Source organism: Nesoenas mayeri, assembly GCF_963082525.1.
Source record: "Nesoenas mayeri genome assembly, chromosome: 18".
NCBI classification, from domain to species: Eukaryota; Metazoa; Chordata; class Aves; order Columbiformes; family Columbidae; genus Nesoenas; species Nesoenas mayeri.
The window spans coordinates 4,562,630-4,574,974 of NC_137566.1; the positions used below are offsets into that span (position 1 = coordinate 4,562,630).

General features: G+C 47.9%; 1 protein-coding gene across 1 annotated transcript in view; it reads left to right on the forward strand.

Moving 5' to 3' along the window:
• Positions 1–420: 420 nt before the first annotated feature.
• Positions 421–12,345, forward strand: part of LOC308047325 (uncharacterized protein) — a gene marked incomplete at its 5' end in the record, with an annotated part of 48,591 nt that continues 36,666 nt past the window's right edge. The window contains 6 exons of the mRNA XM_080355740.1: positions 421–475; positions 1,515–1,662; positions 2,545–2,703; positions 3,249–3,444; positions 3,823–3,966; positions 5,875–5,916. Coding sequence (XP_080211866.1) covers positions 421–475; positions 1,515–1,662; positions 2,545–2,703; positions 3,249–3,444; positions 3,823–3,966; positions 5,875–5,916 — 744 coding nt within the window. The remainder of the gene's footprint in view (positions 476–1,514; positions 1,663–2,544; positions 2,704–3,248; positions 3,445–3,822; positions 3,967–5,874; positions 5,917–12,345) is intronic.

Here is a 12,345-nt window from a genome sequence, read left to right on the forward strand (position 1 = left end):
TTCCTGGTGCCGAAGGCTGTTGCACATTGACGTTGCTGAGCTGAGAGTTGCCTGGGAACATGTCGATGCTGTGACCATGTGGGAGTTTGGGAAACCCCAGGTGAAATCCCAGGTCCCTACAAATAGCCATGTGTCCTGCAGGACTGCATTCCCTGCCCTCCTCCCCAGCACAGGACTCTTTCCCTTGCAAAACCTTCGGAGGAGGTGGTGGCAGGACTGCTATGTTAGCATCTGAACTGGATCAAAGCAGCTTTCTGCTCAATTGACTTGTTATTTTCCAGAGCAGCAGATCTATACGGTGCGTATATCCCCTGTCAGGCTGCAGCACACTCGAGGCTGTTCATCTGCCCACCAATAAATCTCGCACCTCATCGGCAATGGGATTTAGAGTGAATATGGAGGTTGGATGCCTCCCAAGCGATGGCAGATGCGAGTGCAGATGGTACTGGCAGGGTTCCCATTGACAAGTCATCGAGTGGGCTTGTCCCGGCCCTCCCCGTAAAGGGGCTGTGGTGGATCTGGAGTGATCTCATGGGCCTGTCCCTTGTCCCCACCCCTTGCAGGTGGCAAGGTTGTTGCCCACTGCCCAGCGGTGTCAAGGCATGACAAGGAAGGAGAGACCTTGTTGGAGATGTCTTGGAGGTAGAAACTGTGTCTGGGTAGAGCCAGATGTCTGCAGGTTTGGGGTTTTTTTTGCTAATGGAGGGGAACAAAAAATGTTGTGGTTTTAAACGAATTTTTGTTCAGCTGTTTCTGTAGTTGAATGATTCTTTAGTTAAAGAATGAACCTGGAAAAGGAATATCTGTTCACCAAGAGAATAAAAAACTCCTCATGAGACTGAAGTGATGGTGCTGCCAAGTAACCCAGACCAGGATCTCTCACCCAATTCAAACCATCTTGCATGTTGAGAGTGTAGTTCTGAAGGTGGGACTTTGACGTGCTGGGAAAGGGTTATTGCATGATACACAGCTCCTGATGGAGCTCTTGACCTTGTCGTAGCAATGAGCCCTGTGCTGGGTGGAGGGGAGTGCTCCTGTCCTCTAGTCAGGACACAGTAACCTCAGCCCACTCCTTTGTTCATTTCTTCATTGAAACTGGACAGACTTCAACAAGGAAGCTTGGGAAAGGGCCAAGCAGGGTTTTCTGTACACATCTCATTCAGGACTTGTGTTTTAGGACATTTGTGTCCCAGGCTTTGCTTTATAGTCCTGAGCATCCTCACTATATAAAGGTACCACCACTGCTGGGGTAGGAATCACCTTTCATGTGTTTGGGACACTGGCCTTGAAGCATCCTCTGTTTCAAAAAATATCACCTGGCTGCCTCTGAAGTTATCTGAGTGCTTATTTTGGTCTGAGTTTGCTGAATTTGTGAGTTATTTTGCTTTCCCCTAATTGCATTCTTTCCTTCCTGAAGGTTTTGTCTGTCATGTAGTAGGAAGAACAAAGAGAGCAGAGCCCTGTAGTGAAGGTGTCTCAGCTGCTGAGCATCTCTTTTTTCTTCCCCAATGCAGATGAAGTGGACTTGCTGGACAAAATTACTTCCCACGCGCAGGACCTCAGCAATATTTCCTTCATCTATGATGAAGCCAACTGCAGCGTCCTGGAGATCGGGCAGTATGCGACCCTCAACATCCCGACCAGGGAGGCGTTTGGGGACAGGTGGGCTGGGCTGGACTGGGCTGGGGGAGTGGTGCTCAAAATCATCTCTTGCATGCTTGTTGGTTTGAGGGATTACTTTAAGACCTTATTCTGTAATAACACAAAGAGAACACATTCACTCTGGTGTTACGAGCTCGGTGCTGCTTCTTATTCTTCCATCTTTATTGGTTGCAGAATCATAGAATAGTTTGGGTTGAAGGGACCTCTCAAGTTCATCCAGTCCAACCCCTGCCATGAGCAGGGACATCTTCACCAGCTCAAGTTGCTCAGAGCCCTATCCAGCCTGGCCTGGGATGTCTCCAGGGATGGGGCATCCACCACCTCTCTGGTCATGCGCAGGAAGACACATTGGCACGGTGGTTGACTGACCATTTCCAGGAGGAAGACCTCTCTGCTCCAGTACAGAACTGGAGAGAGCAAGAGAGGCAGCACAGCCAGGTCCATCAGCATTGCTTGATGCTAAGCTCTGTGGAGACTTAGAGCAGGTCAGACCTTTGCTGTACTTGCTAAGGGGCTGTAGCTTGCTATGGACAAGGATGCTGTGAGAGAAGGCAGCGTTGAAGAGCTGCTTGTAACAGGGTCACCATCCAGTCTCAGAGGTGGGCAGGGCAGGTGTCCCATGGAAAGTCATGCACAGCCACACAAGCATGTGCTGAGATTGCACCTGGGATACATTAAGATTATATGGGGGATGCTAATTTTGCCTTTGCTGCATCTTTTCACATCCCTGACCTTACAACCTGAATGGCTGTTTGCTCTTGGCTTTTCATTTTTTGTCCTCACTGGGTTCATTTGTACTGAGACTTTTTTATGTCCTAAGAGGGCAGCTGGGGGTGATCCAGCAGCGGCTGCAGGACACCATGTGTTGCTTCTTTCTGCCAGGTTTGCGGATGAGCTGAGTGTGCTGATGAAGCTCAGGTACTTGTTGAAGGAGGACACTAGCCTGGTGACCATCCTTAGCCACCGGAGCCACGTGCTCTTCCAGATCAGGATTAACCCCTACGCCTTGGTCTTTGTCACCACCAGAAGGAGACACTATGAGTAAGTTCCAGCTCAGGTGCTTTTTTCTGCCTTTTCATGCTTCCTTTTCTACTCCCAAGTTAAGGTTCCTTACTATGGGCTTTGAGCAGTGCTGCTCTGACACCAACTCAACTGAATCAAGGTTGTGTCCCCGCTCCTGGATGATGGTCCCTCAGACCTGGTGCTGTGACTGCACAGGTAGTCACTGCCTAACTGAACTCTGTCAAAATGATGCAGATCTGGAAAACAGATCAAATAACAAAAAGATTCAAATCCCTGGGGGATAAATCAAGTGGGGAGAGACACAAATACAGGTAATTTTCAGGTGGCCTCAACTGCTTGTAGACATATCCAAATCTATTGAATAGAAATAGCATTCCTGTGCTGGAAGAGAAGTGATGGTGCTGACTTGTGACTTGATTTCTCTTGTACTGTCCTTGGCATCTGCACTAAGGATGGATATGTGAGGGACCCTGGGAGCTTGTAAGGGTGAATCCCAGTCCTACATAAGGTGTGGGACCAAAGTTTCATGTTGTGCCTCTTCCCTTCCCCTCCGGGGCATGCAGGTTCCCAGTTTCCCTTCTCGGCGACGGGCACTGGCACCAAGTTGCTCTCAGCATCTCCTTGGAGAGGCTGGAGCTGCACGTGGACTGTCGGCTGGTGGACAGAGTGAGCTGGTCCAACTACTTCGGGATGGGAGTGAACACTGACGGGCTGATCATCATTGGGGGCCTGATTGAGTCCTTTGAGATCCCCTTTAAGGTGAGAGCTGGGCAGACCTCGCAGGGCTGGGTTTGAGGACATGATCTGCTCTAGCTGCATGAAGCGAGGCTGCAGCACCCCTCTGAAGGAACCTTTTGGAAATAAAGAGTAAGGGCCTGATCCTGCAGTGTGATTAGCATAACTTGAATCCTCACTGTTACTTAATTCAAGAGTAGCTTGCACATTGCTGACTCTTAGCAACGTTCCCAGGATCTTTGCGTCCAGCTCTTGAGGATGGGGAGTAAATGCTGATTGCCTAAACCAGCCTGTTAATAAGTCCCTGGCTGTGAGAGGCTGGAGACCCTTGCTCAGACCTTTCCTGCTCCTCTGGAGGAAACATGTGATTAAACTGTGGTTTCTGTGTCTCTTCCTCCCCAGGGTGCTCTACAGCAACTGACTTTTGTGATGGGAGACCCAGCAGCCGCCGGCGAGCACTGCCGCAGCTACAATGCAACGTGCATAAACTCCTTCAACCTCAACCGCTCCGGTTACTTGCAGGAGCTTCCACCATCCTGGCCAGAGGTGTGTCTGGGAGCACATGACAAATTTGGGGGTTGCTGGTCCAAGCTCTTCTTTTGAATATTAGGAAAAAAATCTTCATGGAAAGGGTTGTCAGGCATTGGAACAGGCTGCCCAGGGCAGTGGTGGAGTCACCATCCCTGGAGGGGTTTAAAAGGCTTTTAGATGAGGTTCTTAGGAACATGGGTTAGTGTTAGAGTTAGGTTATGGTTGGATTTGATGATCCTGAGGGTCTCTTCCAACTGAAATGATTCTATGATTCAAATGAAAGGACCAACCCAAGGCATTAATGCAGCCTGGAATCACTTGGGTCTGCAGCTGGAGTTGAGATGCAAGGAGGTGATGGTGGCCAGCACATGGGGTGGTTCTTCTTTCACCATCCAAACCCTCCCTTCAAGTCATAGATGGGTTTGGTGCCATTGAAGAATGAGTTAGAGGGAGAGTTTCTGAGCCAAAGCAAGCCCGGGTATGTGTATGACTGTATGTGCTCATGTGTTGAACACAAGAAAGTTTTGAGTAGCTGTTGAGTAATGCTGCAGCTGCAGTTTTGCTTCTGGAAAGGGTGAAAGCAATGGGGAATGGTACAGCAATTTGAAATTCTTGCTCCCTGCCAGCAGGATTGCTGCATTGCACCCTTTGCATTGTCCTTTCGAAGGCTGTTTTGTTTGCTGGAAAGCGGAAGTTTTGTGGATTTTCCTTTTATTACACTGTCCAGCAGTTTTTCAAGAAATACATCTGGGCCAAAAAGCCCAGATCACACAATAAATCCCCAAAGACGCAGAGCACCCAGCTTTGTGTGGGAGCTGGAGCTGGCCCAGGGAGACACCTCATCTCTCCAGGCCAAGTGTGTGGAAGGGCCTCTGAGCTGCCCAGCAGAGGTTCGGGAATGTCCGTGTTTGGCACAAACCTCCCATGTGTCATCCCCTTTTCTGATGGTGTAGTGAGGAACTGGGAAAGGGCCATGTCATGGGAGGGAATTGGGCGTAGGATGGGGCATCTGCCCTCTCAGGGTCCTGCCCAAAGTTTCTTTCCCCGGGATCCTGGTGCTGGCAGGTCCAGGCAGCAAAGGGACTGGTGACACCACCCAGTGTCACCACAGCCCTACAGTAATGGCTCCATTCCCCAGCATGGGCTGCATCAGTTTCCGTGTTTATTATTTTAAGCGAGGATTTTAGGAAAAGCCCTGATCATAAGAGATTACCTGGAGCTGGCTTTTGCAGGGAGCAAATGCAGAGAAGGGCAAGTGTGTGGTGCAGAGGAGGGATGAGCAGCTCAGGCTGGTTATCCGCCTGCTCCAAGAGAGATCAATGTGTCTGAGCTACCAGAAAACACAACCCATGGTCATCCCCAAGATGCTGCCTGGCATTTCTCTTGCTGACAGCCCTTAGGTACCGTCTGTACCTCTGAGATAAGTTGGATTCGCTCCCTAGAGCTAAGAAGACAAGTCGCTGATTTAAAAGACACAAGATGTGTCCTCTGAGCCTGCAAGGTGATGGGCTCCTCTGAATCTGCTCTTAATATCTGTATTATCCTATGCTTTACAGGCCTGGAGCACTCACCTGAGTGATTCCAGTGTTTACCCAGCAGGGAAATGGTTTTATTTCAAGCATCAGTAAGTTGACTGCAAGTGGGAACCCACAGCATAATTCTGCCCCACATCACACCAGTTCCCGTCCCTTGTTGGCCTTTCTTGAGGCTGATAAGCTTCAGAAACAAAAGAAACCACAAAAACCACCCAAAGACTCGAGAGGTTTAGTGGGAAGCCGTTCCCTCCTGTTGCTATGAATGACTGGTTCCCAGTGTGCATTCCCAGGATGTTTGCCATGCTGGAGCCGGTAATGAGCACATGCTGAAGTCAACGCAGGTCCTTGGGCAGTGATATTTTTCCTCTTTCTCTCTCCAACTGTTTAGGTGCCAAATGAAACCAATGAAATCCAGGACTCTTCTGCTCAGGTACGTCTGTCCTGAATTGCTGCAGGGCGTATGTGCAGGGAACCCCCTCCCCAGGTCTCTCTGGTGTGTGTCACTGACTTCATGGCTCCTAGAGAAATGAGTTTCTCTAATGAGCAATCTGTTAAAAAGCTAAAATACCCAGGCAAGGCTACAAGATACAATTTTCTTTATTGCAACATCTCTCTTTAGTAGTTTAACTAAAGTTAACTACCTGAAAGGAGGTTGTAGTGAGGAGGTTGTTGGTCTCTTCTCCCAAGTAACAAACCACAGGATGAGAGGAAACAGCCTCAAGTTGCGCCAGGGGAGGTTGAGGTTGGATCTTGAGAGCAATTTCTTCCCCAAAGGGCTGTGGGGCCTTGGAACAGGCTGCCCAGGGCAGTGCTGGAGTCACCATCCCTGGAGGGTTGGACAGAGGGAGATGAGGTTCTCAGGACATGGGGCAGTGCCAGGGTGGGTTATGATTGGACTTGATGATCTTGAGGGTCTCTTCCAACCAAGATGATTCTATGTCTTTGAGCAGGTGAAGGACAGGTTGAGTTTAGGTGACCTTCCTGCGAGTTTGCATTGAGCCCAAGAGGGGTGGTGTAGTGCAGGTGATGATGAGATGGATCAGGCCACTGCCTGCAGCTTGGAGGGAAGGAAATGGTGAGGTGGGTGGGGGTGGCAGGTCTCTTGCATGGCGCAGGAAAAAGCAGGAGGCTGGATGACTGATGCTTCCACCCACACGTGGGATGTGAATGTCTGTCTGGGGAAGACCTGCTGCTGGCCGTGGGTGTGATTCTGGGGTTGCAGGGCATCACACTGCCTTGGCTCCCCAGGAGTCCAGTGATGGGAGGGAGGTGTGTGCTCCCAGGTCCCACTGGTGCTCGTGGGGCTGGGGGCTGCCTCCTCCTCCTCCTCGGAGCTGCTCTGGCATCTGGACAATATGTCTCCAGATCTTCCACATACATCAGGGAAAATGAGCGATTGCTCAGAGTGAGGCAGGCTGCAAGTCCTTTAAGTTTCTGCTTTATTTGCGATTTCCAGCCAAGGTTTGTTTTTGAAGTTGATGCAAACAGACATCCTGAAGGGGACACCTGCCAGCAAATGTGAACTGAGATTTTTGTGTGACTGAGAAGTAAGAAGTCCTTTCCCATTTCCCCTCGCGCTCCCAGGTGTCACCATTAACTATTTGAGGCTGCTCTCTGTTCTCACGCCTGGTTTAAACTGTCTGGCTACACCTTGCTAGCTGCTTCATGCAAACTACTCTTCACATATGGCCAAGTGGCCTTTCGCAACTGGTCCGTACTGGGCGCTCCGGGGTTTAATTGTGATACAGCAGCAGCCAGGCTCCCAGCTCATGGGTCAGGTTTGTAATGCTGATTATGAACCGAGATGGCAAAATCGCTCTTCCTGAGTGTGTCTGAAAGGTGATCCCTGCCTCCCTGAGATTAGTCTTAAGTCCCGATGGATCCAGTTTAGGATGTGCCCCCATCTGATGCTCATTCGGCAGCTGGTTTTGCTGGCAGTGGTTCTCTCAGCGACCGGTGTGAATTGGCGAGGTGTTGCCGTAATAAGAAAAACGGTGAAATTCATAGGTCTACAAGGGAAGACTAATGATATTGTGGATATGGGACAACTTTATTTTTCGAGCACTTAATCAGGACCAGAGACGCCTCAGGATCTTTGGCATTTGGATTTATTAAAAGACAAAAATGCGCTACTAACACGTTACAGTTTGAAAATAATGAAGAGCAGATCAGCTCTGCTGCAGAGACAATCCAAAGCTACATTTTGTAGTTAAGCTTTCTGTGCCCTTGTTCATTTAGAAGTATAATAATTTAGTATACTGATGAATTCCTTAATTGCTAATTAGAGCTAAATAATTATGGAGGGCTAGGGTGATGGTGGGGGAAGATGTAAGTTGATGAAGGCAATAGATTAGATGTTTGATACTGGTGAATTATACCTGAATTGAAGTCTCCTCCTTTGGTGATTGTTTATTTTTTTGAGAGGCTGATTGTAATTTATGAATAATCTTCAAGCGATGGATGGTATTGAGCCATTGCTGCCTTTTGTCTTCTATTTGTCTGCCTGTACTAAATGTGAGCAAGGGGGCTGAGCTGATGACTAAACTGAATGGCTTTTGCCAAAGCAATTTAATCTGGACTCCAAAAGCCATTCAACCAGAAGTCAAATAAAGCTTAAATCCTACTGATTTCCAAAATGTCACACATTTAATTATCTGGGCAGTTCAAGCTACTTCTGAGATTATTTCTTGATATGAAAATGCAGTGAAAGCTCTCTGAAAATGCTCGGTTTGTCCACGGCATGTCTATTCTTTCATGCTCAGGTTTGTTATTGAGCAAAATTGGTGTTGCAGCCACTCGTTCAGTCTCAATCAATCCTAAAACTGCTGGTAGCTCCTTAAGGAATTACAGCTCAGTAGTGACCAACACGTTCACTGAGCCCACAAATGCTGCATTTCAGCAGCGGGGGCTGCACGTTCCTCCTCCTTGCCATTGTTTTTGCTCTTCATAACTATAAAAACCCAAGGTAGGTCTCTTATTAATGTCTTAGTGCTTCCACAAGTATTCAAGATTTTCATCCTGGGCTCTGTTGTTAGAGTTTGGCGAGAGTCTTATTTGGCAGCGTGGCATTTTTCCAGTTAGCGGGTGGCCTGACTCCACGGTGATGGGCTGGGAGGAATAACGGGGTAGATCTTCAGCCCAAAAGGGGAGTTACGGAGTGAGGCTGATATCGCTGGTTTAGCTTTCTGACGTGTGTCAGCCGGCAGCCAGGGAGCTCCTTGCAAATGAGTTTTCAGAAGCGCTTCCAGGGAGCAGGAGGCCAAATAAACCAGAAGAGCATGTGGGCAAATACTTGTCTCTGCTCCTGGTTTTGCACATGCTTAAAGAGGAGGAGCTGCTCCTGTGCGGCACGATTCATGAGTGTGTATTTCAGCTGGGTCCAGTGGAGAATATGGACTACAATGAGCTTGGACATTGCTATGAACCGGATGTCAAAAAAAATTCATTGTGATGTTTTGTTGCTTGCTACCAAGTCTGAGTTTTAACTAAAAATTATTTTGTTGTTGTTGAGGTTTTAAAATATCCAATATACACAGTAAAAATGTTGCTGTACAGGATTGGATCATTAGTTTTTGATCCTATCAAGAAACATTCCAGTTGAATAAAGCAAATCACAATGTGGTGCTCTTGATGATGAAGAGCCTTGAAATAGGCTCTACCAAGCCTGACCTAACTGAAAACTACAGCAGCTCGTTACTCCAGTTGTCTGGGCTCCTGTAGAGATGTTCGGAGCTGGGTTTTCACCTTTTTGCTGGTTAGGAAGTCAGTTGAGTTTTTTGGATCATGATATTGAGCCCTACGAACTGAAAAGCCCTCCAGGAGTCTAGGATCGTTACATCAATGCTGTTATCTTTGTCAACAAACCGCTCTTAATCTCCTCAGCCAAGATACCAAGTTACACGGCAACTCTTTTCAAAACTGTGGCATTAATTGCATTATCTGTGGTTTATTTAATAATGAGCCTCATATCAGTTGCTCTGTTGTTTTGTTTGGGCTCAGCTTTGGGGGAGAGGTCTGTAATTACTCGAGGTCCCCTGTTTGCCCTTTTTTTTGCATATTGGCACAACATAAAGCTTTTTCCCAATCCCCTGGACTTGCTCCAGATTTCTGTGCCAAATAAGAAAAAAATATCAGTGTTTGTGTTTGGCAGAGCTTGCTATTTTAACGCTTTGTAGTTTGAATTATGGGGATGGGATTGAGACACCCCTCCTCCTCCTTGTCACTTCTGGAATGGAAAGTATTTTGTTGTCATCTGGATTTTCCCAAATGTGGACAGAAATGTGGCTCCTCCAGCTCCCTCTTCCCCGTGTGCTGCAAAGGGGGACGGCTGGGTCAGAGATTTGTTGCATCCTCCTTGCCCAAGTCAATTGTCTACAAATCACAGACTCTACATTGCTTGTCACATGCCAAATCTCGTTTTTGTTCTGTTTTATGACAGATCATCCATAATGGCTGCTTTCAATTTGTGCTCATTCCCCACTTCACGTATCTAATTTCTGGAGGGTTGTAAACCCCCATGCCTTCTGCCTCAACTCTCATGCTTTTGGGCAACTCCTGAGCTGTTTAAAACAGTTCCAAATTTGTCTTTCTCAGCTGGTTCTTCTCTAAATTTGGCCTATTTAAAGGAGCAGCCATGTGTGCTATTGATTTTGGCTTCTTATTCTGTTTACACAGAACCTATATAATTCGGTCGTGATTACTTATGCCGAAGAGACCAGTAACTTTTAGCTTAGAGACCCATTTCCCCTGAGCTCGTCAGATGAGAGATTCCAGTACAGACCTTTCCCATGCCAGATGTTGAAGTCAAATTAAAATAATGCGTGTCTGCAATGTGTAGAATTCAAGGCTGCAGTAAAAATAACATTTAAACCTGGTGTTTCAGGAAAGTGGGGACAGAGCTCAAGCCACCATACTCTTCCTTACCTGATGCCATCTGCCAACTGTGCATTAGATGTCTTATCCACGAGTGACCTTCCTTTGAAGAACTGGCTTTTAAATCTGTGGCTTTGCAGTGTTGTTTTCATGAGGCATCTTTTTAAAGCCAGGTCTCCCTTTGTCCTCCGCCTGTCAAATGATTTCTGGTTAATGATGCCCATGGGCTTAATCATCCAACCCTGTGGTGCCCAGTGGAGCAGAGAGGTACCGATATCTTTCATTAATTTCCCTCTTTAAGATGCACAGAGTGAAGCACCAAGTTCTCTTACAAGCGGCTGTGGCTGAAACTTTTCAATGCTGTGGTTTCATGTGTTGCAAAATGTGTTTTAAGGAAATTAGCACTTGGGTCAAAGCTGCCGAAGTTGTTGGTTGAGGGATAAATACAGGTCAGGTTGAAAAGCTGAAGTACTCTGTGTTTTTTTTTTTCCACCATTAAAGCTATATTTCAAGACTGGCTTTAATAAGAAAACTCCCAAAAGCAACAAAAGTGTGATATCAAATCCATACTACTTTAAATATTATTTTTTAAAAATAAAAACGGAATTCTTATTTCAACTTGTAAAGAAATGGTTGTGGTTTTGACCACCTCTGGAGATTGCTGCATAGAGAACAAGTATTCACGTTGCTCCCTTTGAGGAACCTGCTGTCGACAGTGACAGTCACCCAGGTGGTCATAGATCTCTGCTCACATTTGTGCTCCTCTTAGGGGCTCTTCTGGGTGTATAAATGAGGAACGGAGCTGTTGAGGTTCTCTCCAAAGGGGCTTCTCAGACCTGGCAGGGACCTGCTGTGGTCGTGCTGTCCTGGCCGGGCAGGGAGGACCATGGTGATGCTCGGGAGCACCTGCAGGGACTTGGGCTCCAAACCTCAAGCAGATCCTCCTTCTAGCTAAAAGAAGGTGGGGTGAAAGCCTGGCTTGTAGGATGGCAGGTGATGTCAGGACAGGATTGGTTGCATCAGGGACCCAATTTTGTTATGCCTTCAGGCAAACTTTTACAGGCACATGTCAGCATCTCTCTGAGGACATCTGCTACTGGTGATGTGTGATGGGGTCAAGGGAGGGGGCTTAGAAACCTCCCCTCTGCTTTCATGAGGGGTTTGATAGGACCCTTGCAGCTTCTCTGCTTGGGACTTTAAGGTATGTCTAGGTATCAGGTGGCTTCTCTTATTTTGGCAGTTTAACAGCAAAAATAATAATTTAAAAAAAAATACTCCTGTGTAACAACACATTGAGATCTTTCTTGCTACAGACATTCACATGGCAGCCCATAGAAATCCGAGCCCAGTCTCCATGACAGCAGCCAGTGCTGCAGATGAGAAAATGTCCTGAAAAACCCTCCAGCATCTCCTGGCCGGTGGGGCCTGGGGACCAAGGCAGGTCACTGCTCACCCTGGAGATCCTCCTTGTGCGTTGCCTTGGGGCTCCTCTTGGAGATGGATGCGCATGGCTGTGTGAGCAGGGAATGGGGAATCATCCAGTGAGGTTTTTCTGGAGGGAGTGTAGCAGAGGGCTACAAAGATGCTGAGGGGTCTGGAGCATCTTTCTTGTAAGGAAAGGCTGAGAGAGCTGGGGCTGTTCAGCTGGAGAAGCTGAGAGGGATCTTATTGATGCCAATAAACGTCTCCAGGCTGGGTGTCAAGAGGATGGACCAGACTCTGTTCAGTGGTGCCCAGTGACAGGGTGAGGGGCAACAGGCACAGACTGAGACACAGGAGGGTCCATCAGGACATGAGGAGAAACTTCTTTACTTTGAGGTGCCAGAGCCTGGCCCAGGCTGCCCAGAGTGGGTGTGGAGTCTCCTTCTCGGGAGACATTCAGACCTGCCTGGACCGACCTGTGTGATCTGCTCTGTGACCCTGCGTGAGCAGGGGTTGGACTGGGTCCTTATCTGCAGAATCACCAGCTCTGGCAGTGCAGCTGGTG